The sequence below is a fragment of the Salvelinus fontinalis genome, chromosome 16, assembly GCF_029448725.1.
Source record: "Salvelinus fontinalis isolate EN_2023a chromosome 16, ASM2944872v1, whole genome shotgun sequence".
In the NCBI taxonomy this organism is placed as follows: Eukaryota; Metazoa; Chordata; class Actinopteri; order Salmoniformes; family Salmonidae; genus Salvelinus; species Salvelinus fontinalis.
Window position 1 is genome coordinate 18,834,505 of NC_074680.1, and position 26,078 is coordinate 18,860,582.

Genomic DNA, 26,078 nt, shown 5'->3' on the forward strand with positions numbered 1-26,078 from the left:
CAAATGACTGAGTTAGATCTAAATGATTATTGTTTTACCATCTGCCTATTTCCTCATTGTGGCGCAGAAACATTTGTTGAGATTCTCTGGGAATCTGTGTTAGCAAGCTAAAGGAATTTGCATAGCAGGTCCAGCTTGTCATTCACGTTTCTCTTTGCATTAGGACAAGGAGTGGAAGACAAACACTCCTTGTCCTAATGCAAAGAGAAACCTGAATGACAAGCTGGACCTGCTATGCAGATTCCTTTAGCTTGCTAACAGAGATTCCCAGAGAATCTCAACAAATGTTTCTGCGCCACAATGAGGAAATAGGCAGATGGTAAAACAATAATCATTTAGATCTAACTCAGTCATTTCACTGGAACATGTTCCGGGATTCTTCCGATGGCATTGAGGAGTACACCACATCAATCACTGGCTTTATCAATAAGTGCATCGAGGACGTTGTCCCCACAGTGAGTGTGCGTACATACCCCAACCAGAAGCAATGGATTACAGGCAACATTCGCACTGAGCTAAAGGGTAGAGCTGCCGCTTTCAAGGTGCGGGACTCTAACCCGGAAGCTTACAAGAAATCCTGCTATGCCCTGCAACGAACCATCAAACAGGCAAAGCGTCAATACAGGGCTAAGATTGAATCATACTACACCGGCTCCAACGCTCGTCTTATGTGGCAGGGCTTGCAAACTATTACAGACTACAAAGGGAAGCACAGCTGCGAGCTGCCCAGTGACACGAGCCTACCAGACGAGCTAAATCACTTCTATGCTCGCTTCGAGGCAAGCAACACTGAGGCATGCATGAGAGCATCAGCTGTTCCGGATGACTGTGTGATCACGCTCTCCATAGCCGACGTGAGTAAGACCTTTAACCAGGTCAACATACACAAGGCTGTGGGGCCAGACGGATTACCAGGACGTGTGCTCCGGGCATGTGCTGACCAACTGGCAGGTGTCTTCACTGACATTTTCAACATGTCCCTGATTGAGTCTGTAATACCAACATGTTTCAAGCAGACCACCATAGTCCCTGTGCCCAAGAACACAAAGGCAACCTGCCTAAATGACTACAGACCCGTAGCACTCACGTCCGTAGCCATGAAGTGCTTTGAAAGGTTGGTAATGGCTCACATCAACACCATTATCCCAGAAATCCTAGACCCACTCCAATTTGCATACCGCCCAAACAGATCCACAGCTGATACAATCTCTATTGCACTCCACACTGCCCTTTCCCACCTGGACAAAAGGAACACTTATGTGAGAATGCTATTCATTGACTACAGCTCAGCGTTCAACACCATAGTACCCTCAAAGCTCATCACTAAGCTAAGGATCCTGGGACTAAACACCTCCCTCTGAAACTGGATCCTGGACTTCCTGACGGGCCGCCCCCAGGTGGTTGTGGGTAGGTAGCAACACATCTGCCACGCTGATCCTCAACACTGGAGCTCCACAGGGGTGCGTGCTCAGTCCCCTCCTGTACTCCCTGTTCACCCACGACTGCATGGCCAGGCACGACTCCAACACCATCATTAAGTTTGCAGACGACACAACAGTGGTAGGCCTGATCACAGACAATGACGAGACAGCCTATAGGGAGGAGGTCGGTGACCTGGCCGTGTGGTGCCAGAATAACAACCTATCCCTCAATGTAGCCAAGACTAAGGAGATGATTGTGGACTACAGGAAAAGGAGGACCGAGCATGCCTCCATTCTCATCGACGGGGCTGTAGTGGAGCAGGTTGAGAGCTTCAAGTTCCTCGGTGTCCACATCAACAACAAACTAGAATGGTCCAAACACACCAAGACAGTCATGAAGAGGGCACGACAAAGCCTATTCCCCCTCAGGAAACTAAAAAGATTTGGCATGGGTCCTGAGATCCTCAAAAGGTTCTACAGCTGCAACATTGAGAGCATCCTGACTGGTTGCATCACTGCCTGGTATGGCAATTGCTCGCCCTCTGACCACAAGGCACTACAGAGAGTAGTGCGTACGGCCCAGTACATCACTGGGGCTAAGCTGCCTGCCATCCAGGACCTCTACACCAGGCGGTCTCAGAGGAAGACCCTAAAAATTGTCAAAGACCCCAGCCACCCCAGTCATAGACTGTTATCTCTACTACCGCATGGCAAGCGGTACCAGAGTGCCAAGTCTAGGACAAAAAGGCTTCTCAACAGTTTTTACCCCCAAGCCATAAGACTCCTGAAGAGGTAATCAAATGGCTAGGCTACCCGGACTATTTGCATTGTGTGCCCCCTCCCCCAACCCCTCTTTTATGCTGCTGCTACTCTCTGTTTATCATATATGCATAGTCACTTTTAACTGTACATTCATGTACATACTACCTCAATTGGGCCGGCCGACCAACCAGTGCTCCCGCACATTGGCTAACCAGGCCATCTGCATTGTGTCCCACCACCCGCCAACCCCTCTTTTACGCTACTGCTACTCTCTGTTCATCATATATGCATAGTCACTTTAACCATATCTACATGTACATACTACCTCAATCAGCCTGACTAACCGGTGTCTGTATATAGCCTCGCTACTTTTATAGCCTCGCTACTGTATATAGCCTGTCTTTTTACTGTTGTTTTATTTCTTTACTTACCTATTGTTCACCTAACACCTTTTTTTGCACTATTGGTTAGAGCCTGTAAGTAAGCATTTCACTGTAAGGTCTACACCTGTTCTATTCGGCGCACGTGACAAATAAACTTTGATTTTATTTGCATCACTTGATTTCCAGTAGAATTGCAAAATCACAACCTCTCAGACTATTTCACTCAACCATTAGGGACATACACGAATCCAGTGGTTTACAAATATCTCAATGGTACCACCTTTGATTGGTTTTGTAGTGCCTATGAATGAATGTCAAATCCTCAACTAGTCCAGTTATATAATCACCAGATCCCTAGGTGAGTCATTTCTTCATCCTAGTGGGATGGGGAGTGTTGTGCTGGTAGACATTTTGGCTATACTGTAGATGTGTCACAGACACTGGCTGTGTAAATGCACTAGGTTATATAACCTGTTTTATTAAATATGCATAACACATTCATTAAAAATGTTAGTATTTATTTTTTGAAAATACAGCAAAAAAATGTGCTTCCTTAGATTTGAGACAAACTTTTCGAATGGCTTTAATTCAGAAGTGTAACATTTTACAATAAATATTTACATTCAATGAGACAACAAAACCAAGAATTAAACAGAAAAAGAAAAACTCCACTCAAACTGCAGGAATGGCGGACTTTAATTGTCCTAATATGGTAGGCTTGCAAATCCTAAGTGGTTTTCAAGTAAGGATAGTTGGAAGTTTGGTTAAATGGAAATAAACATAAGAGAATGACTAAATCCTGTGACTTCCTGTCCCATAATAGAAAACAAGATGGTCCATTTGTTGATTCAAATCAATACATGTTTTCTATTCCACTCTGCAAACATCAAGATCTGTTTAGGATACCTACTGCAATACACTGGCAGGACCCATCCATTTGCCACTGTTATGACAACTGGCTAAACATAAGGATTGACAAATAAGGACAAGGCTGTTTCTACACCAAGCAATTGAAGTACAAGTCAGGCAATCCCTTCATTTAACTTTAAATTATATTAAAACAGCATACTTTATTCTGAATATGACTAGTGTCCTAGTGTATTTGCAATAATCATGTAACACACAACGGTAGCGGGCAAGGCACCAGGTTGATGTAGGACAAGATGAGAATGATAAGGCACCACTTGAGCAAGGCTTTCCAACTATTTTGATTTCTTCATTTATAAGCGAGGTACTTGACTTATATCAAATAATGGAACACACACAGTTCTTACAACCATTTTTATCTACAGCTAATCAAAGTATATTACACCTCGGTGGCACAGGTGTGTGTTGCCTTAGTAATGCCTTTTAGCCTTGTCTGTAGGCATCACTCGTGACATCCCTCTTCTAGGCCTTTGTGGAGCCAGGTTCAGAGTTTGCAGGTGGCCTGGGCCACTTTCGAGCTGGTCTTTTTGTTCAGGGAACGACAGATAAAAGCTCCAGCATCCATCAGCTTTGGCAGGTCCACTCCCTGAGACAGAGGGAGAGGAAGGACAGAGTCACACACAAACAGGGAACTCATTGTGTGCACTGACCAGCTTAAAAAAGATAACTGGTTCTCCTACAGATCAAAACCCTTTGTGTCGAAGTAAACACTGATGACAATGATGCTTTCAATACAGAGGAAGTAGAACACTATCTCGTAACAGTTTGCCAGATTCCATTGAACTGAGGGAGGAAGTGAAAGTGGGAGACCAGTAAAAAGAGAGGGAAAGGGTGAATTCTCACCGTCTGTATGCCAAGTCCGTGCAGCATATACACCACATCTTCTGTGGCCACATTCCCAGAAGCCCCTTGTGCATATGGACACCCGCCAAGGCCAGCCACTGACGAGTCCACAACACTGATGCCCATCTGCAAAAAGCAAACAGCATCTTCATCAAATGCATGCCAGTAGAATTCCAGTACTATTCATACAGCAATCAGAGGAGTCCTCTATATTGCACTCAGCTTCAGGTCTATGGTCAGAGTCGATATTCACGTCATAACAAGGAATTCCCCTCGACCACGCCCACAAATTGGGGAAAACATACCCCCATTGTAAAAGAGCCAACTTCGTCATAGATTTTTTTGTTTTATGTTTTTCAATGTACAGTACATGTAACCAGGTAAAAAAATCCCGACCTACGGTTTGCAATGCTCCCACGTATAGATATAGAGCCTGCGAGAAGAGCCCTGTGGCTTCAGGCTATTCGGGTTGGGAGAGTAGGAAATGTGGGGACCCGGTGTCCAAGTAGGCTACACATACACTACCAGTCAAAAGTTTTAAAACACCTACTCATTCAAGGGTTTTTATTTATTTTTACTATTTTCTACGTTGTAGAATAATAGTGAAGACATCAAAACTATGAAATAACACATATGGAATAATGAAGTAACCAAAATATTGTTGAACAAATCAAAATATATTTTATATTTGAGATTCTTCAAAGTAGCCACCCTTTGCCTTGATGACAGCTTTGCACACTCTTGGCATTCTCTCAACCAGCTTCATGAGGTAGTCACCTGGAACGCATTTCAATTAACAGGTGTGCCTTCTTAATTTGTGGAATTTCTTTCCTTCTTAATGCGTTTGAGCCAATCAGTTGTGTTGTGACAAGGTAGAGGTTGTATACAGAAGATAGCCCTATTTAGTAAAAGACCAAGTCCATATTTTGGCAAGGACAAGTCAAATAAGCAAAGAGAAACGACAGTCCATCATTATATTAAGACATGAAGGTCAGTCTATACGGAACATTTGAAGAACTCTGAAAGTTTCTTGAAGTGCTGTTGTAAAAACCATCAAGCGCTCTGATGAAACTGGCTCTCATGAGGACCGCCACGGGAATGGCAGACCCAGAGTTACCTCTGCTGCAGAGGATAAGTTCATTAGAGTTACCAGTCTCAGAAATTTCAGCCCAAATAAATGCTTCACAGAGTTAAAGTAACAGACACATCAACATCAACTGTTCAGAGGAGACTGTGTGAATCAGGCCTTCATGGTCGAATTGCTGCAAAGAAACCACTACAAAAGGACACCAATAAGAAGAGACTTGCTTGGGCCAAGAAACATGAGCAATGGACATTAGACTGGTGGAAATCTGTCCTTTGGTCTGGAGTCCAAATTGGAGATTAAAAAAAATAATAATAATTAAATTTTTATCCCCTTTTCTCCCCAATTGTCGTGGTATCCAATCGCTAGTAATTACTATCTTGTCTCATCGCTACAACTCCCATACGGGCTCGGGAGAGACGAAGGTCGAAAGCCACGCGTCCTCCGAAGCACAACCCAACCAAGCCGCACTGCTTCTTAACACAGCGCGCCTCCAACCCGGAAGCCAGCCACACCAATGTGTCGGAGGAAACACCGTGCACCTGGCTCCCTTGGTTAGCGCGTACTGCGCCCGGCCCGCCACAGGAGTCGCTGGAGCGCGATGAGACAAGGATATCCCTACCGGCCAAACCCTCCCTAACCCGGACGACGCTAGCCCAATTGTGCGTCGCCCCACGGACCTCCCGGTCGCGGCCGGCTGCGACAGAGCCTGGGCGCGAACCCAGAGACTCTGGTGGCGCAGCTAGCACTGCGATGCAGTGCCCTAGACCACTGCGTCACCCGGGAGGCCGGCAAATTGGAGATTTTTGATTCCAACCTCTGTGTCTTTGTGAGATGTGGTGTGGGTGAACGGATGATCTCCGCATGTGTATTTCCCACCGTAAAGCACGGAGGATGTGTTATGGTGTGGGGGTGCTTTACTGGTGACACTGTCTGTGATTGATTTAGTATTCAAAAGCACACTTAACAAGCATGGCTACCATAGCATTCTACAGCGATACGCCATCCCATCTGGTTTGGGCTTAGTTTAATTTATTTTTCAATATGACAATAACCCAACACGCCTCCAGGCTGTATAAGGGCTATTTTACCAAGGAGTGTGATAGAGTGCTGCATCAGATGACCTAGCCTCCACAATCCCCCCAACCTCAACCAAATTGTGATGGTTTGGGATGAGTCTGACCGCAGAGTGAAGGAAAAGCAGCCAAAAAGTGCTCAGCATTTGTGGGAACTCCTTCAAGACGGTTGGAAAAGCATTCCAGGTGAAGCTGGTTGAGAGAAGGCCAAGAGTGTGCAAAGCTGTCATCGAGGCAAAGGGTGATTACGCATTAAGAACGAAAGAAATTCCACAAATTCACTTTTAAGAAGGCACACCTGTTAATTGAAATGCATTCCAGGTGACTACCTCATGAAGCTGGTTGAGAGAATGCCAAGAGTGTGCAAAGCTGTAATCAAGGCAAATGGTGGCTATTTGAAGAATCTCAAATATAAAATATATTTTGATTTGTTTAACACTGTTTTGGTTACTACATTATTCCATATGTGTTATTTCATAGTTTGATGTCTTCACTATTATTCTACATTGTAGAAATTAGCAAAAATAAATAAAAACCCTTGAATGAGTAGGTGTTCTAAAACTTTTGACCGGTAGTGTAGCTATGTGTGTGGAAAACATTTAATCACAGGTAAGACATTTAACTTGTATAGTCTGTAACTCCACTTACTCTTGTAGCTGTATCGTCTATTTGTTTGTGTTGTTGGTCTTGGCTAGCTTAATGTTCTTGTTGGTAGCAAGCTAGCGCCATCATTAAAAGGGGCAATAAGAAGCCCTACAACATTACGTTTTTCTAAGACGTGAGAACGCTCTAGAGCAGGCAATGTTGAAAAGTCATCTTTAGACATGTTGTACCTTTCTTAAATGTAGTTTTGAAATTGACGAAAATTACATTTAAAAAAAGTCACGTTGTTTTTGCTGTGAGCCAATGGGGTAAACACGGGTTGGTATCCCCCAAGGCGAGCGGGGACGCGATGTTCTATCTAATGTCAACTGGGACTACACAGTACCTGTAGGGCAATGAGAATGTTGGCCAGGGCCTGACCGTAGGTGTCGTGGCAGTGGACTGCCAGAGCGTTGACGGGCACCTCCCTGCTCACCGCCTGCAGCATCTCAGTCATGCCACCTGGTGTGCCCACGCCTATGGTGTCACCCAGAGATATCTCATAGCAACCCATGGAGTACAGACGCTTGGCTACCTGCATTAAAGAGTTACAAGTGAAATCCTCAAACAGGTTTTAAGCTCTATAACAATGTTCAATTAAATCTATTTGGAGCATAATAACATTTACAAGGGAAGATGAGATATTTCTCCGTGAAAAGGGAAAGAATGCTGGGCTTTTTCTGAGTCAGAGGAACTCACCTGAGCCACTTTGTCTGGTGACACCTTGCCCTCATATGGGCATCCCAGCACACATGACACATACCTGAGGGAACAGAGCAAGGACATGAGACTGATACCCTGGAGTCAAACAACCTGATGTCTTAAGAGGAATGTGACCAACCCTACAGAACTACAGAATATGACCAACCCTACGGATTTTCTCCATTGACAATCATTGCTCCTCATTTTCTACCTCAGCTTCTTTGTCCGTCTGTCAGTCCGTCTTACCCTCTGACTGGCACGCCGGCCTCTTTGGCTGCTTTGGTGACCTCCTCAAAGCGCTGCAGGCTCTCATCCACAGAGCAGTTTATGTTCTTCTTACTGAACAGCTCCGAGGCTGCACCAAATATGGCCACCTCTGCTGCTCCTGCCTTCACCTGGGAAAACAAACAGCAACATACTTGCTCGATACCTACAGTATAAAATAGGACACTGATTTTACAACAGTGTATGATGACACTTAATGGAATTCATAAGTTATTCTAACTTCTCATTTTTTTAAATAATTTGTGTATAGATATGATATTGAGGTGACATAAGCAGTGGCATGGAGCCCAGGTAGGAACTTACAGCTGCCAGGAAGCCCTTGAGGTTGGGGGTCAGAACGGGGTAGGACACACCTGGCCTTCTGTGGATCCCCATCATCACCTCCACCTGGTCTGCCATCTGCCAATCAGGGAAGAAAAGACACCAAAGATGATGGATAAATGAAGATGTCCCACTCAGGCCATTTACCATTTAAAACAAATTGTAAGTTCTGTCTGCTTAACGGGGTAGCTCTCCCATAGACACCAATGCATTAGCAGCTGGGTCTGGTCTGCTTAGTTCATTGACTGTATATGAACTCGAAGAAATGAAGGAGTGTGATGTCTCGCTTCCTCTTCCGTCTCTGAGGACATATCACAAACTATGCAATGGAGTCTTCGCTAAGCCCCGTCACCCTTGCTTATTGTTACATCCTTGGACAACATTTTTCCGGGAAGTCTAATACATGCACTGGCAAAATACCCTCACAATGATCTTTAACTGTGTTTCTAATACGCAGTTAAAACACACTACTTGGTATTTATTAAGGATCCCCACTCTTCGTGGGGTCCAGCAACATTAAGGCGGTTATTTACAATTTGAAATATTACATGACATTACATTTCATAACACTTTACCCAATACATTTAGTGTGTTCCCTCAGGCCACTTGCTAATCAGGAAACTCTTAGGGTATGTTGTGGAGAACTGTCATTACAATTGCTTCACGGGAACCTGGTTAAATGATGTTTGTAGTGTAGAAAACCACTGAATGGCTCTGAATTCACTGTCAGCATGCAGTCAAAGCTACAACCACTTTTGGAACTAACAGCAGATGGGAGTTGTATTCATAACAACTTGGCTAAACATACATTTTGAGAAAACAAGTTATATTAAGTGGCTAGCTAGCGTTAGCAACATTTGGTGGTCAATGAGACTGAGAGCTAGCTAACCAGCTGAGCTAGCAAAGAATGTAATAAAAGTATAATTTAGGATTAGAAAAATACTCCATTAACAGGCTGTGCATTTCAGGAATCAAATTAGCAAGTACTCCTGGTGCACTGCTTAATTACTTAACCATTTACATATTAATTTAAAAGAAAAATCTCCGTTTTCATTTAATTTAAACGTGAGCTTGGCTCAGGTTAGCTAGCTAAGTTATATTCATAATATAGCTAACTCATCTGCTATCGACATCAGGATATGATCTGAGTGCACTAGTTACAGTGCCTTCAGAATGTCTTCATACCCCTTGACCTATTCCACAATGTTGTGTTATAGCCTAAATTCAAAATTTATAAAATAGTTTTCTACACACAACAATCCATAATAACAAAGTAAAAACATGTTTTTCAAAATGTTTGCAAATGTACTGAAAATAAAATACAGAAATATAATTTACATAAGTATTCACACCCGAGTCAATACATTGTAGAAGCACCTTTGGCAGCGATTACAGCTTTGAGTCGTTTTGGTTATGTCTGTATCACCTTTGCACATCTGGATTTAGGTATTTTCTCCCATTCTTCCTTGCAGCTTTTTTCAAGCTCTGTTAAGTGAACAACAACATTCAAGTCTTTCCATGGGATTAAAGTCTGGGTTTTAGCTGGGCCACTCAAGGACTTTCACGTTGTTCTGAAGCCATTCCAGTCGAATTGGTTATTAGAAAAGCACAAACATAACATTTTCCTTCACAACGTAAATTAGATATTTCTGTATTTAAATTTTCAATAAATTTGAAAAGATGTTTTCACTGTCATTATGGGTGAGAGAAAAAAATATTTACATTTTTTAAAATTCAGGCTATAACAACATGTGGAATAAGTCAAGCGGTATGAATACTTTCTGAAGGCACTGTAGCTCGAAAAGTGGTCAGTAGCTTTGACTGCGTGCATTTAGACCCATCCAGTGGTTAGGCACACTTCAAACTTCATTTTACCAGGTTCCTGTGAAGCAATTGTAACGAAAGTCTACCACAACACACGTAAGAGTCTCCTGAACAGCAAGAGTTTAATAATGTTTCATCTGTATATTCTATAAAGGAAAAATGGGTGTCAAATGAAGCTTTAGAGTTTGCTCTGTAATATTAGCAGCATTTTGATTTCAATAATTTTCTCACAAATAATCAATATTGAAAAATATAAACAGGAATATTGAAAATATAACACATTTGATTTGTCTAATTTCTCAATATATTGAACATAATTTACTGTACAGGCATATCAAAGTTCTAGAGAGAGATCTCTGCTAGTTTGAGTTATGTTCCAATTTGTAAAGCATTTCCAACAGAGTGAATGTGAAAATGGATTAAAATTGGTCACCCTCTGCTGGTTATTTGCAGGATGTGCAATGATACAATCCAACAGCATACCACCCTGCATCCCACTGCTGGCTTGTCTCTGAAGCTAAGTAGGGTTGGTCCTGCTTAGACCAGATGCTCCTGGAAGTAGTGTTGGAGGCCAGTAGGAGGCACTCTTTCCTCTGGTCTAAAAAAAATATCCCAATGCCCCAGGGCAGTGATTGGGGACATTGCCTTTTGTAGGGTGCCGTCTTTCAGATGGGACATTAAACTGGTGTCCTGACTCTCTGTGCTCACGAAAGATCCCATGGCACGTAAGGGGTGTTAACCTTGGTGTCCTGGCTAAATTCCCAATCTGGCCCTCATACCGTCATGGTCACCTAATCATCCCCAGCTTACAATTGGCTCATACATCACCCTCCTCTCCCCTGTAACTAATTTAAAAAAAAATACAAGTAAAAGAGGGGCTGTGATTGCCAACTATGCCAATTTCTCTGTAGAAAAATGGGCAATAACTCTAAAACTACCAGAGATTCCACTCTGGAACTTTGATATGCCCGTAGAGTATATTATGTTCAACAATATATCAATATATAACAATAGACATGTTTTATATTTTCTATAATTATGTTTATATTTTTCAATATTCATATATGAATGTAATAAAATTGTTATTGAAATCAAAATACTACCCATATTACAGAACAAGTAGTAAAGCTTCATATGAAACACATTTTTCCTCTGTAGCACATACAAATGAAACATTATGGAGTCTTAAAGGAGGCCTGGGTAAAGCCAAAATGTAAACTGTTCTAACTTTAATTATTTCTCTATTAAGATACGAATGTCAAATACACTGCTTAAAAAAATAAAGGGAACACTTAAACAACACAATGTAACTCCAAGTCAATCACACTTCTGTGAAATCAAACTGTCCACTTAGGAAGCAACACTGATTGACAATAAATTTCACATGCTGTTGTGCAAATGGAATAGACAAAAGGTGGAAATTATAGGCAATTAGCAAGACACCCCCCAAAACAGGAGTGATTCTGCAGGTGGTGACGACAGACCACTTCTCAGTTCCTCTGCTTCCTGGCTGATGTTTTGGTCACTTTTGAATGTTGGCGGTGCTTTCACTCTAGTGGTAGCATGAGACGGAGTCTACAACCCACACAAGAGGCTCAGGTAGTGCAGCTCATCCAGGATGGCACTTCAATGCGAGCTGTGGCAAGAAGGTTTGCTGTGTCTGTCAGCGTAGTGTCCAGAGCATGGAGGCGCTACCAGGAGACAGGCCAGTACATCAGGAGACGTGGAGGAGGCCGTAGGAGGGCAACAACCCAGCAGCAGGACCGCTACCTCCGCCTTTGTGCAAGGAGGAGCAGGTGAGGCACTGCCAGAGCCCTGCAAAATGACCTCCAGCAGGCCACAAATGTGCATGTGTCTGCTCAAACGGTCAGAAACAGACTCCATGAGGGTGGTATGAGGGCCCGACGTCCACAGGCCAACACCGTGCAGGACGTTTGGCATTTGCCAGAGAACACCAAGATTGGCAAATTCGCCACTGGCGCCCTGTGCTCTTCACAGATGAAAGCAGGTTCACACTGAGCACATGTGACAGACGTGACAGAGTCTGGAGACGCCGTGGAGAACGTTCTGCTGCCTGCAACATCCTCCAGCATGACCGGTTTGGCGGTGGGTCAGTCATGGTGTGGGGTGGCATTTCTTTGGGGGGCCGCTCAGCCCTCCATGTGCTCGCCAGAGGTAGCCTGACTGCCATTAGGTACCGAGATGAGTTCCTCAGACCCCTTGTGAGACCATATGCTGGTGCGGTTGGCCCTGGGTTCCTCCTAATGCAAGACAATGCTAGACCTCATGTGGCTGGAGTGTGTCAGCAGTTCCTGCAAGAGGAAGGCATCGATGCTATGGACTGGCCCGCCCGTTCCCCAGACCTGAATCCAATTGAGCACATCTGGGACAACATGTCTCGCTCCATCCACCAACGACACGTTGCACCACAGACTGTCCAGGAGTTGGCGGATGCTTTAGTCCAGGTCTGGGAGGAGATCCCTCAGGAGACCATCCGCCACCTCATCAGGAGCATGCCCAGGCGTTGTAGGGAGGTCATACAGGCACGTGGAGGCCACACACACTACTGAGCCTCATTTTGACTTGTTTTAAGGACATTACATCAAAGTTGGATCAGCCTGTAGTGTGGTTTTCCACTTTAAATTTTGAGTGTGACTCCAAATCCAGACCTCCATGGGTTAATAAATTTGATTTCCATTGATCATTTTTGTGGGATTTTGTTGTCAGCACATTCAACCATGTAAAGAAAAAATAAGAATATTTAATTCATTCAGATCTAGGATGTGTTATTTTAGTGTTCCCTTTATTTTTTTGAGCAGTGTATATGTCAACAATCGTTCCAAAGGACCCTTCTATGGCATTCAATTTAGTTAAAATTCCCCAAATCATGGTCCCAAATCACTCTAGTAAGCTCACCTGTGGAACCCATTTCGGGGAGACAAAGCTCGTGGCTTCGATGACAGAAAGACCTGCCTCTGAGAGCATGTCAATCAGGTGAATCTTAACTTCAGAAGGAACGACAGTCTGACAGGGCCAACAGGAGAGAGACAGGAGTTATGACAATAACATCTGCAGACTGCAACCGGTGGCTTTTGACCCAGTTCCCCATAACTGGAATGACTAACTTTTTCCTCATGAGTTTGAGTGACACGCCCACCCACTCAAGCCAATGCAATGGACCGCCATAAATATGTAATTCACTGGTGGACTGATTAAAAGTATGAAATCTTAATAAAGTGAAATATTACCTTCTCATTTTGCAGGCCATCCCTGGGTCCCACCTCCACTATCTTTACCCTCTCTGGGAGAGTTTTCCCTGCAGACGCGCCATCCTGAACCTGTCAACGGAGCGTTGTGAGACAGTGCACGTAACGTTAGTTAAAAGCAACGCACACAAGAACCACACACGCTCAGATTAAGGCAAACCATATCGCATTATGTATATGACATTGACGGTTATACCAAAATATAGTATCACACACACACATTTTATAAGCGGCCTTTATCATCAATTCTAACAAAAACAGCTAGCTAACCTAGTATCAATGATACTGGTACTGTAGTCGCTAGCTAGCAAACGTAGGCTAACAACGGGCGCTTGTGTTTAAAGGGCACTCATTTGCAATCAAATGTAGCTAGTCAAAAAAGCAAGCCACTGCATTGAGGAGACATTGAAAAAGAAAAACATATGGACTTACTAATTTTGCCACTACTGCTGGACGACTCAAGGATAAACATTGATGACCCATTCTAGAACCAAAACAGCTTCTGTTGACAAATCTCATGACAGCCGCCATTTTAGTCCAACATTAGCGTTAACGTCAATTTCTTCTTCTTCTTTGGTATCATGGCGTTCGCACATTTTGTTTGTGCATGCTGCTGCCTACTGTGCGGTAGCATGTGTTCAATCACGTTACATTTGTGATACAAAAATAAAAAGGTAGCGAGAGAAAATACAAAATTGCACCACCAACCAACCCTACACATATATACCACAATATAATAAAAGTCTCGAAATATCTTAGAACTCTTCTGCAGTCAAATCTCGTATACCCAGGTACTTCTCTGCAGCTGCCACCTACACTCATTAAAGACCCACTGCCCCATTCCACTACTTTGGCCCTATCTTCTCCTGAACCATGCCAACGGCCTGGGAGGATGAGACACCACCACTCAACACACCCTGTAACTCTTCTGAAGTCAAATCTCGTAAACCCAAATACTTCTCTGCAGCTGCCACCACATCTATTTTCTGTGATTTACAGTGCGTTCCATTTCTGCAGCACAGAAGATAACCATTGCTATGAACGCTAAGAAGCCAACCTTACTGAAGCATATATCACTCGTTGGCTTATCCCTCTGAGCTGGCACCAATCTACTCTCACGATCCCTCACCCTTAACCCCATCCTCCTCTACTTTCTTCACTGCCTCATCATATGACACCTTCTGCACTACTCTGACTCTGGGCACTTCAATCTGCCTCTCTCGCACCGGACACTTCCAATCCCCAACAACATGTGCACCCCTACAGTTGACGCACACAACTTTATCCACTGAAACTACACAATCATCTGTCCCATGCCTATAGGGAGTGATTCAGGACAGAATTCAGCCTAGTGAAGCTACTGATACCTCTCACCAAGTCCCCTAACATCTTCCTAGCGCAATAAGATACTGCCATCAATTAACATGGATTGTCAATGGAGACAAGTTTTTTTTCTATGGTGTCAAACCGCCGACACATTCCTGTCATGTTCATGTCACGTGACACATCATATAGACATTTCTTATGAAAGATCTCACCTTGAACGCCTTAAAACATCTACATAACATCTGCGTGTACATCATGCTTTCACGTTGTGTACACGCGATACTTATGTGTCACATATTAGTTTATGTGTAAGTTTTGTTTTTATTAAAGATCTCACCAAATATGCATTTCACCTCTATATAAAAAATATGTATATGGCTAGTTGATTTGCAGCCAGCTCTCCTTCTCCGTGGCTGACGTGAGTAAGACATTTAAACGCGCTAACCCTAGCAAGGTTGCCGGCCCAGACAGCATCCCTAGCCGTGTACTCAGAGCATGCACCGACCAGCTGGCTGGTGTGTTTACTGACATATTCAATCTCTCCCTATCCCAGTCTGCTGTCCCCACATGCTTCAAGATGGCCACCAATGTTCCTGTACCCAAGAAGGCATAGGTAACTGAACTGAATGACTATCGCCCTGTAGCACTCACTTCTGTCATCATGAAGTGCTTTGAGAGACTAGCCAAGGATCATATCACCTCATATCACCTCCACCTCCACCTGCCACCCTAGACCCACTGCAATTTGCGTACCGCCACAATAGGTCCACAGATGATGCAATCACCATCACACTGCACACTGCTTTATTCCATCTGGACAAGAGGAATACCTATGTAAGAATACTGTTCTTTGATTACAGCTGAGCATTCGACACCATAGTACCCTCCAAACTCATCATTAAGCTGGAGAGCCTGGGTCTCAACACCACCACGTTTGGGTCCTGGACTTCCTGACGGGTCGCCCCCAGCTGGTGAAGGTAGGAAACAGCATCTCCACTTCACTGATCCTCAACACTGGGGCCCCACAACGGTGCATGCTCAGCCCCCTCCTGTACTCCCTGTTCACCCATGACTGAGTGACCATGTACGCCTCCAACTCGATCATCAAGTTTGCAAATGACACAACAGTAGTAGGCTTGATCACCACCAACAACGAGACAGCCTGTAGGGAGGAGGTGAGGGCACTCGGAATGTGGTGTCAGGAAAACAACCTCTCACTCGACGTCAACAAAACAAAGGAGATGATCGTGGACTTCAGGAAACAGCAGAGGGAGCACCCCCCTATCCACATCGACGGGACAGCAGTGGAGAAGGTGGAAAGTTTTAAGTTCCTCGGCATACACGGCACGGAAAAACTGAAATGGTCCACCCACACAGACAGCGTGGTGATGAAGGCGCAACAGCGCCTCTTCAACCTCAGGAGGCTGAAGAAATTTGGCTTGTCACCTAAAACCCTCACAAACTTTTACAGATGCACAATCGAGAGCATCCTGTCAGGCTGTGTCATCGCCTGGTACGGCAACTGCACCGCCCACAACCGCAGGGCTCTCCAGAGGGTGGTGCATTCTGCACATGTAACAGTTTAACTTTATGGCGTCCTCTCGCCCCGACCCGGGACCCTCTGCACACATCAACAACAGTCACCCACGAAGCGTCGTTACCCATCGCTCCACAAAGGCCGCGGCCCTTGCAGAGCAAGGGGAACCACTACTTCAAGGTCTCAGAGCAAGTGACGTCACCGATTGAAAGGCTATTAGCGCGCACCACCGCTAACTAGATAGCCATTTCACATCCGTTACACTCACCCCCCTTTCAACCTCCTCCTTTTCCGCAGCAACCAGTGATCCGGGTCAACAGCATCATTGTAACAGTATTAACTTTACGTCCGTCCCCTCGCCCCGACCCGGGCGCGAACCAGGGACCTTCTGCATACACCAACAACAGTCACCCACGAAGTATCATTACCCATCGCTCCACAAAAGCCACGGCCCTTGCAGAGCAAGGGGAACCACTACTTCAAGGTCTCAGAGCAAGTGACATCACCGATTGAAAGGCTATTAGCGCGCATCACCGCTAACTAGATAGCCATTTCACATCCGTTACACACAACGCATCACTGGGGGCAGACTACCTGCCCTCCAGGACACCTACAGCACCCGATGTCACAGGAAGGTCAAAAAGATCATCAAGGACAACAACCACCCGAGCCACTGCCTGTTCACCCCGTTACCATCCAGAAGGCGAGGTCAGTACAGGTACATCAAAACTGGGAATGAGAGAATGAAAAATAGTTTCTATCTCAAGGCCATCAGACTGCTAAACATCCATCACTAACAAAGAGAGGCTGCTGCCTACATACAGACTTTTAATTATTGTCCACTCTAACAAATGGATCACTAGTCACTTTATTATTGACACTTTAATAATAATGTTTACATATCTTGCATTACTCATCCCATATGTATACAGTACTGTATTTTATACCATCTATTGCATCTTGCCTATGCAGCTCGGTCATCGCTCATCCATATATCTATATGTATATATTCTTATTCCATCCCTTCAGATTTGTGTGTATTAGGTAGTTGTTGTGGAATTGTTAGATTAATTGTTGATTTTGCTGCACTGTCGGAACTAGAAGCACAAGCATTTCGCTACACTCGCAATAACATCTGCTAACCATGTGACCAATACAATTTAATTTGATTTGATTACTGTGTAGGTATGCCTATTTCTCAAATCAATACGGACAAGAGGGCTTCTTTGTTGGAGGGAGCCCTATTCAGAAAGAAGATGTAGCCTATGTCTCCAGCACAGAGTTCAAACAACTGGGAACTCGGCAATCTCTGAATTCAGACTTCAGTGCATTCAAGACAACTGGGAACTCGGAACTCTGCAATCTCTGAATTCCGGCTTCAGTGCATTCTAGACAACTGGGAACTCGGAACTCTGCAATCTCTGAATTCAGACTTCAGTGCGTTCAAGACAACTGGGAACTAAAAATAAATAAAAACATTTGAAAGGTCATCCAAACTCGGGCATCTTTCTGACTTTGTTTCCGCCCCAGAGTTCCCAGTTTACCACAAGTTTACCTGTTTAACAGACACAATCATTGTCACCATGCAGTCCTTAGGCTAGTAATTATGATTAAAAGCAGGGCAGGGAAAAAAGAATAGGCTACCCCTTGTTAGCTTAGCCTTAGAAAAAACAACAGTCCAGATTATATAAAGCGATCTAGGCTATAACAATGATTAACTCCATGATTATTTCTGCAAAGTCTACTAGCCTATTGAAGGTCTTGCCCAGCCTCAACAAGGGTTCTTGGTAGGCCTATGGGCTTATGAAAACATTTACTTTGAAATGTAATGCAAGTGTCATTATCCCAAGATAAATATGGTCATTTTAAATGCTCAGCAATTTAGAATATTAGTGGTAGGCTATGCCTATAACAAAAGACCAAAAAGATAACAGATAACATTTTTATCTCTCAGCAGAATCACATTGAATCAGGTTATTAATTTCAGTGCAGTTGTGTTTTTACGCATTACCTTAGCTTAAACTGAACCGAAAACACCCCAGCCTATTGATTTTGCCCACTATCTCCTACAGATTGGATACACACGAAGGCCTATATTTAATCCGGACAAACAATAGCCTTTGACGTCTTGCCATATGTGTTCCAATTAGGCTAAATGTAGTCCTATTAATAAGGCTGGAATGTTTTCAGATTAATTTGCATAGGTTAACATTTGTGATTAATGATATTTACTATCATCTGCTTTTTATTATTAAACAGGCCCCATTAAGAATAATTGTTTTCAATGCTCTGCATGGACTTTGATTTTTCATTTGTTTTCCATAAATGACTACTGCTTTATACCTGACCACGTTGTTAAGGTTACGCCTAGGCCTGTTCCTTGTAAAGATTGTATTGAGTGGAATAAAAAACAATGTCTAGACAAGAAGGTGGGAATGGTTGTGTGGTGAAGAGCACCAAAGGCATGTTTCTGTCTACCAACAAATCGTGCGTATTAATTGTGTCATTGTGTGAATCGTTTAGTATACCCTTTGTTTGTTCATGTTGATCAATTCCCTGTTATATACAGTACCAGTCAAAAGTTTGGACACACCTACTCATTCAAGGCTTTTTCTTTATTTGTACTATTTTCTACATTGTAGAATAATAGTGAAGACATAAAACGATGAAATAACACACATGGAATCATGTAGTAACCCAAAAAGTGTTTAACAAATTAAAATATATTTTAGATTTTAGATTCTTCAAAGTAACCACCCGTTGCCTTCATGACAGCTTTGCACACTCTTGACATTCTCTCAACCAACTTCACCTGAAAGCTTTTCCAACAGTCTTGAAGGTGTTCCCACATACTGTATGCTGAGCACTTGTTGGCTGCTTTTCCTTCACTCTGCGGTCCAACTCATCCCAAACCATCTCAATTGGGTTGAGGTCGGGTGATTGTGGAGGCCAGGTCAACTGATGCAGCACTCCATCACTCTCCTTCTTGGTCAAATAGCCCTTACACAGCCTGGAGGTGGTAGCCATGCTGATTAAGTGTGCCTTGAATTCTAAATAAATCACTGACAGTGTCACCAACAAAGCACCCCCACACCATTACACCTCCTCCTCCATGCTTCATGGTGGGAACTACACATGCAGAGATCATCCGTTCACCTACTTTGCATCTCACAAAGACATGGCGGTTGGAACCAAAAATCTCAGATTTTGACTCATCAGACCAAAGGACAAATTTCCACCGTCTAATGTCCATTGCTTGTTGTTTCTTGGCCCAATATAGTATCTTCTTCTTATTGGTGTCCTTTAGTAGTATTAGTAGTAGTTTTCAGCAATTCGACCATGGTTTATTTAGAATTCAACACCAGTAAATGTTCACCGTTAATTCCCATATTTTATAATCTTCAATGTTGATTTACGGCAATTTCTGTTCATGCAATTCGAAATGCTACACAAAACAACAAGTTTTGTTTTATTACATAACATTGACAAATTCTGTCAATTTATTCATTGTTTTGTCAGTTTCTTCATGGTCTTTTGTTTGCGTTTGGGCTTGTCTTTTTTGTAGAAGTAAGCTACTTTGCCTGCTCGCAAATGTGTGTTAAAAGTGGGGATGTTTCATCATATTTCTGATTATCTTAACTCACCACCAGAAAACCATGGAACCACCAATACAATATAGGCCTACACTCTTTGTCAGGTTTTGGCCAGGACTGTTCTGGTTTTGGTCACTAGATGTCCCCATTGCACCTTTTTTGAACCTTTTGTTTTTTCCTTGCTCTAATTATTGTTTGCACCTGTATGTCGTTCCCTTGTTAGTATTTAAACCCTGTGTGTTCCTCAGTTCTTTGCTCAGTGTTTGTATGTTAGCACCCAGCCCCAGCCTTGTTGTGAACTTATATTTTCTCTTGTTGGATTTTTCAGAGGTTCTCTGGTTTTGTTCTTGTGTATTTTGGATTAGTCTTTTGAGGTTTGTTTTTTTCCCTTGCTGTTCTTACCACTTTGTGGATTTTCTTTGTATTTTGGAAGATATCCATTTTTTGCCTTTTGGCTTGATTTTGGACATTGTGGATTTATATTCTTTGCCTGAAGATCTTGTTCTTTTATTAAACCACCATCTTTAGTACTGCTGTGTCTGCCTCATCTTCTGGGTTCTGCCGATTATTAGTGACTGTTTCTCGCACCGGGTCCTGACACTCTTAGGAAAAAAAGGTGCTATCTAGAACCTTAAAGGGGTCTTCCACTGTCCCTATAGGAAAACCCTTTGAAGAACCCTTTTTGGTTCCAGGTAGAATCCTTTTGGGTTCCATTCCACAGAGGGTTCTACATGGAACCCAAAAGGGTTCTTACTGGAACCAAAAATACTTCTACCTGGAACCAAAAAGGGTTCTCCTTTGATGAGAGCCAAAGAACCCTGTTGGAACCTCTTTTTCAAGAGTGTACACAACAAGTTCCACCTGTACTCAACAAACATCTGCCTGGTATTCCAGATAACACGCAACATAGCACGTCAACCTCTGCTCAGACTTAAATAGCAGTTCCAAGAACTTCCACCAGGGTTGACTGTAGCATCCTCAAATGGACAAAAAGGAGACAAGAGGGCACCCCACATTCATTTTAGATCCCGAGGCGTCTTTATTTCCATATGCACTCACTCACATCACTTTGCCATCTTCCATGTATGGCATTTCAACATTGACACAGAGGGGCACATCACACTCATGTATTTTCTTGGAACTCCATCCATAACTACACACACACACGCACACGCACACGCACACAAACACACACTTCTGTAGCATCTTGTTTACATTTCTCACATTTTAGGCATCCAACTGAGGCCTTGGTTGAATCGTGTTGCACTGAGATAGGCACAGAGGTATGTACAGCCCTTTTCTGTGTGGCTGCAAATGAGTTGAACAGGAGAAGAAGAGGTGGTTGCTTGTAGAGGGAGAGTGGTGGGGGTAGTGGGTTGAACAGTTTCAGTGAAGCTGATTGGTTGATCTGGCTCATGACATCATCTTGAATAAAAGAAAGACTGATTTAGAAATTAGTTCGACATTGTCATAGTTAAACAGCTGAATAGACTTCATTAACATGGTCCCAGAGATAGCAAGATATTCCGTTTTCACTGAATGAAGTAGCTACCCTACCCATATACAATTTAACTCTTCAAATAAATGAATTATACTATAGTACGTTCAATGACTTTATTATGTAGACTATAGGCTACTCCTGTATCTACCTTGTACAATGCTGTAATCATTGAATGAAGTAGCGTATCCATCCACATTTACAATTTAATTGATCAATTAGATAAATAATACAAGCACATACAGTTACATTATTGTAGAATAGGCTACTCCTGTATCCACACTATAATAGCATACCGTTATGATACTGGCGTGATCTTAGGTCTTCAATCGAAGTTGTATGTTGTGTCTCATTTCCGTACTTCATGGAAAAGTAGTTATGCATCCCCCATTCAATTAAGTCCGGGTGTGAATGTCCCATAGCTCCAGCACACAACGGCATGTAGGGGTAGTGTATTACAATGTAAAATGTGTACATGTCCTATAGCGCCCCGTTTGTATATTTTAATTTACAATTGAATTAATCCATTAAATAAATAATACCATACATCAAATTACGTTATTATTGTATACTAGCCTACTCCCCTATCGACACAATAAATAATATTGCCTACGTGCCTTCGACTATACGTTGTCAACTCAGCAAAAAGTACTTATTTTCAAATAAACCATATTTGCCTTACCAACACAGTATGCCTAAATATTTAATAACAATATCAGAACTTAAATATACTCACTCCTAAATAGGATCAAGGACATCTTGTGAATGATTTTTAATCGTCTATCTGGAGCAGACTCGAAAATCACGCCTTTCTCTTGTTCTATGGTGTACCATTTCTTTGCCATAGTTTTTCCTGTTAAAAAAACAAAAACAATTGATGTCTGTGTTGCTAGCGAGCTCTCAAATACCGTGTCCGTTTTTGGTTTAGAAGTGTGTGTGTGGGGGGGGGGGGGGGGGGGGGGGGGGGGGGAGGGGGGGGGTTAACCTTGCGGAGTCTTGCGGTCTGGGCATCTAAAGCTAATTTCCTGCATTTCTACAAAATCTAAATTGGAGATTGCATGGCTGTGTGCTCAATTTTATACACCTGTCAGCAATGGGTGTGGATGAAATAGCCAAATCCCCTATTTTGAAGAGGTTTCTACATATGTTTGTACTGTATATATATATATATATATTGTATATCCCCTGATTTGGGCATGTTTTCAATACAGACTCCTTTTGTCGTACAGTATTCCACATAAAGCATCCAGAACTTATGAAAGTTGCACAGTATACTCTACAATTTGTAATAACTCAAATCTAGTGATACATAACTTGACATTTCTGCCATCCATTGTGACATTGTGGGAGGATAACCAACCTTTCAATTAATGGCAATGCATTTCTTAGCTGCTATAAATGCTTGGTTACACAGTTTCTTCTGATAACAGTCTCCAGTATCAACATTTCCAAGCAACCAAAAACAGGGAGAAGGGAGAGTCTGTAGACACGCTGAGATAAAATAACATACTCTTTGCCAGAATTCAGCCAGCCTTGACAAGACCATAACATATGCAAATATGTCCCCTTTTGTGTTTTACACCTCCAGCAGAGGAATTGCATTTCTGAGTGCTTGATATTCAGTTTCACTGGCATATAGCACGTTCTATGGATGGGCTTAAACTGCAGTAATGTATGTCTGAGATGATATGAATATGACTGGGCATTCAAACACATCTGTATCCATTCATCATCATCAATAGTGTCTCCCAGGTCTTCCTCACATTTTTGTTTTATATATTTTGTGTCATCGGGAAAAGCCTCTATCAACCCTTGATACCATTTGTAAATCAACTTTAGAGGTTTGTCAGACTGCCTTAGAATAGTTTCAATCTTTGAAGATTCTGGCTTGTCCAGTGTTTGCAGCACAGAGAAAATAAAGTGTTGCATCTGCAAAAGATCACTTTAGCGCCATCACACACTGGTCTTCCCTGGTTGCCTGACCTTGCTGTGATCCCTGTCACCATCTGATCCTGCTCAGATGAGGCAAGGCGCATAATTACCTTGGTGTACATTTATACATTTTATTATCCAAGAATAGAATCAATGGTTAATTTACTGAAATGGCCATCATTCCCAGATCTCAGACTGTAGCCTGCCCATCAACTCAAGATGGAACGTTGTATCCATTCACTGACTGTTATAATAAACTGCAAAATTCACCGGAGCTCCGTAGACTGGTCTTCCCTGGCTGTCTGACCCTGCAGGGACACCTTTCACCATTTGATCCTGCTAAGACATGATGAGCATAGTGTTGTGTACTGACTGTGCACCATTACAGTGAAGCCTGTAGAGCTGTTTATACCATGTCAGTGTGAAAAGTAAGGAATTACCTAGGGAAACTGACAGATCAATAACGTTACATATACTACCTCAAATAAAAACTCACACTGCGCTCTCAAAAAACGTCAGAATATCAGTCTTCAATCGTTTGGTCGCTGGTTTCATAATTTGATTCAGGTCTGGTGTGATTGAGGCAAAAGTAATAGCTAATGTTAGACAACTTTTGGCTAGCTCTAATGGTACATTAACTGGCGAGAACGAGACAAGTTAATTTACTTCTATTGAGACGAGACAAAACAAAGGCTACAAAACATTTCCATACATACAACAGCTGTTATATGTTGCTACCTGACAGATAGCTAGAGGCTAGAGCTGAACTGGCTGTGGTAGCTACTAGCTACTAAATTCAGACAAAGCTTCAGTTGAGAAGGGATGAAACATTAGCTAACGTTACACGCCACTTACACTACTAGCTCAGCACTGGGAATAAATGATTTTTTCCCTATTAAGTCAAACAGCAGTTACCTTGCCAGCTACATCAGTCAAATAAAGAATAGCCAGTTTCTTCTCTGCTTGCTGTTACAACTCAGGGAGAAAAGCACAACACACACAGACAACAGCTTCCTCTGTTCACACGCTCTGTGGTGTCCACGTGGTCCTAAATCCAGCCGTCTCAAACCACCAAACAGCCCACCCGACTGCTCTGAGGGGTCCGCATGGACCTAAACCACACCAATACCGCTTTTTGTATCATAGTGCAATGATAAAACTGGGGGGACAAAAATGCAATTCCAGAGTGTGTGGGGGTCATGTCCTCCCATCCCAAGTGACACTAAACTTAACCACTTTGCATTTTTACTTGATTGAGGTAGGGACATATAAGGATCCTGGATAGCACGGACCCTCTGGGAAATCCTATGAACTGGTCTATTCGACTGAAAGTCATGGACACAAACCCTATTGGTTGTCTAACGTAGTGGGAACTGGTAACAACACAGTCTGTGATTGGCTAACAATGTTTAGATCTGTATACAGCGAGATAAGATAACATACTATCCCATGAGGTGTTGAGGAAAAGCCAGATTAGGAATGTCTCATCCTATGTTCAAGAAGGGCCTTTTCCCCTTTATTCAGATTACACCTGCTCACTTTCAGTTGTTTGAAAAGGAAATAATCTCCAAAATATCGTTATTTTTTAAACAAGCCTTAGAAAGTTGGTTGCAATTTCAGTTTAATCCACCTGAAAAGACAGAACAAATAATACAACAAATATTGTGGTTAAACTCAAATATACTAATTGATTAAAAAAACATATTTTTCGAAGAAATGTTTAAAAAGGTATAACTTTTGTGAATTATATCATGAATAGGACTGGTGGAGTTGTCACACATGCAGCTAACACAGACATATGGAAATGTCTGCTCTACCCAAAATTACAACCAACTAATTGCAGCATTACCACAAAAATGGAAGAGGCAAGTAGAAGGGGAAAAAAGTTAGGAACATGTATGTCGGCCCTCTATTAAAGAACATAAATGGTTAAAGAAAAGTGTGATGAATAAAAACATATACCAATTTAATTTAAGGACCAAAAAAAAACTGACAGCTGTGCCATATAAATTGCAAAATAGTTGGGAAGAGATTTTTGATGTACCCATTCCATGGCACATGGTTTATGAATTGATACGCAAAACAACGCCGGATTCAAAACTTCGAATTTTTCTATTTAAATTACTATACAAAATTCTTGCAACCAATAGAATGTTATGAATATGGGGGATACAATCTTCCCAGCTCTGCAGATTTTGCTGTGAGGAGGCAGAGTTATTAGATCATTTATTTTGGTATTGTCCATATGTAGCTCGTTTTTAGTCACAGGTCCAGGAATGGCTGAAGAATTGCAACATTTGCCTAGAACTAATGCTACAGATAGCAATACTGGGTGATATGAAAAGCCTTAGTCATTCAATCAATAATATAATTATTTTAGCAAAAATGTTTATTTTTAATTTACAATCTGTAGAAGCTATGAGAATAGAAAGGTTCAGGGCTTTTGTCAAGCATCACAGCACAGTTGAAAAATATATGGCAAATAGAAATCCAAAATGGATGGTGTTGAGAGATAGTTTGGAGGGGTTGAATGGAACTGAAGGGTGGGACTAATAACAAGATAACCAATGCAAAACATACGGGTCTGTAAAATGTATATAGATTCAAAAATGTTGTGAAATAGCACAGTTACAAATAGAAATCACACTGGATGGAT

General features: G+C 42.5%; 1 protein-coding gene across 2 annotated transcripts; it reads right to left on the reverse strand.

Moving 5' to 3' along the window:
* Positions 1 to 3,067: 3,067 nt before the first annotated feature.
* Positions 3,068 to 14,635, reverse strand: LOC129812775 (hydroxymethylglutaryl-CoA lyase, mitochondrial-like). 2 transcript variants are annotated; one of them, XM_055864628.1, is made up of 9 exons: positions 13,969 to 14,621; positions 13,519 to 13,608; positions 13,187 to 13,294; positions 8,429 to 8,524; positions 8,087 to 8,235; positions 7,838 to 7,901; positions 7,485 to 7,673; positions 4,337 to 4,462; positions 3,068 to 4,079 (listed from the first exon to the last, which is right to left on the reverse strand). In XM_055864628.1, exons 1-9 carry the CDS (start codon positions 14,065 to 14,067, stop codon positions 3,978 to 3,980), a joined length of 1,023 nt encoding a protein of 340 aa, XP_055720603.1. In that variant the 5' UTR covers positions 14,068 to 14,621; the 3' UTR covers positions 3,068 to 3,977. The 2 variants fall into 2 exon arrangements, with proteins under 2 accessions (XP_055720603.1, XP_055720604.1); XM_055864629.1 differs by lacking the exon at positions 13,187 to 13,294 and having other exon boundaries at positions 13,969 to 14,635.
* Between the last annotated feature and the right edge of the window lie 11,443 nt (positions 14,636 to 26,078).

Excerpts from the sequence above, each read along its gene's own strand:
- LOC129812775 (XM_055864628.1), bottom strand. The coding sequence starts at position 14,067 with ATGGCGGCTGTCATGAGATTTGTCAACAGAAGCTGTTTTGGTTCTAGA. Across the intron at positions 4,463-7,484 it reads ACATTCTCATTGCCCTACAG|ATGGGCATCAGTGTTGTGGA; the intron begins GTACTGTGTAGT and ends TGCTTTTTGCAG. Across the intron at positions 4,080-4,336 it reads ACGGACTTGGCATACAGACG|GGAGTGGACCTGCCAAAGCT; the intron begins GTGAGAATTCAC and ends CCTCTGTCTCAG.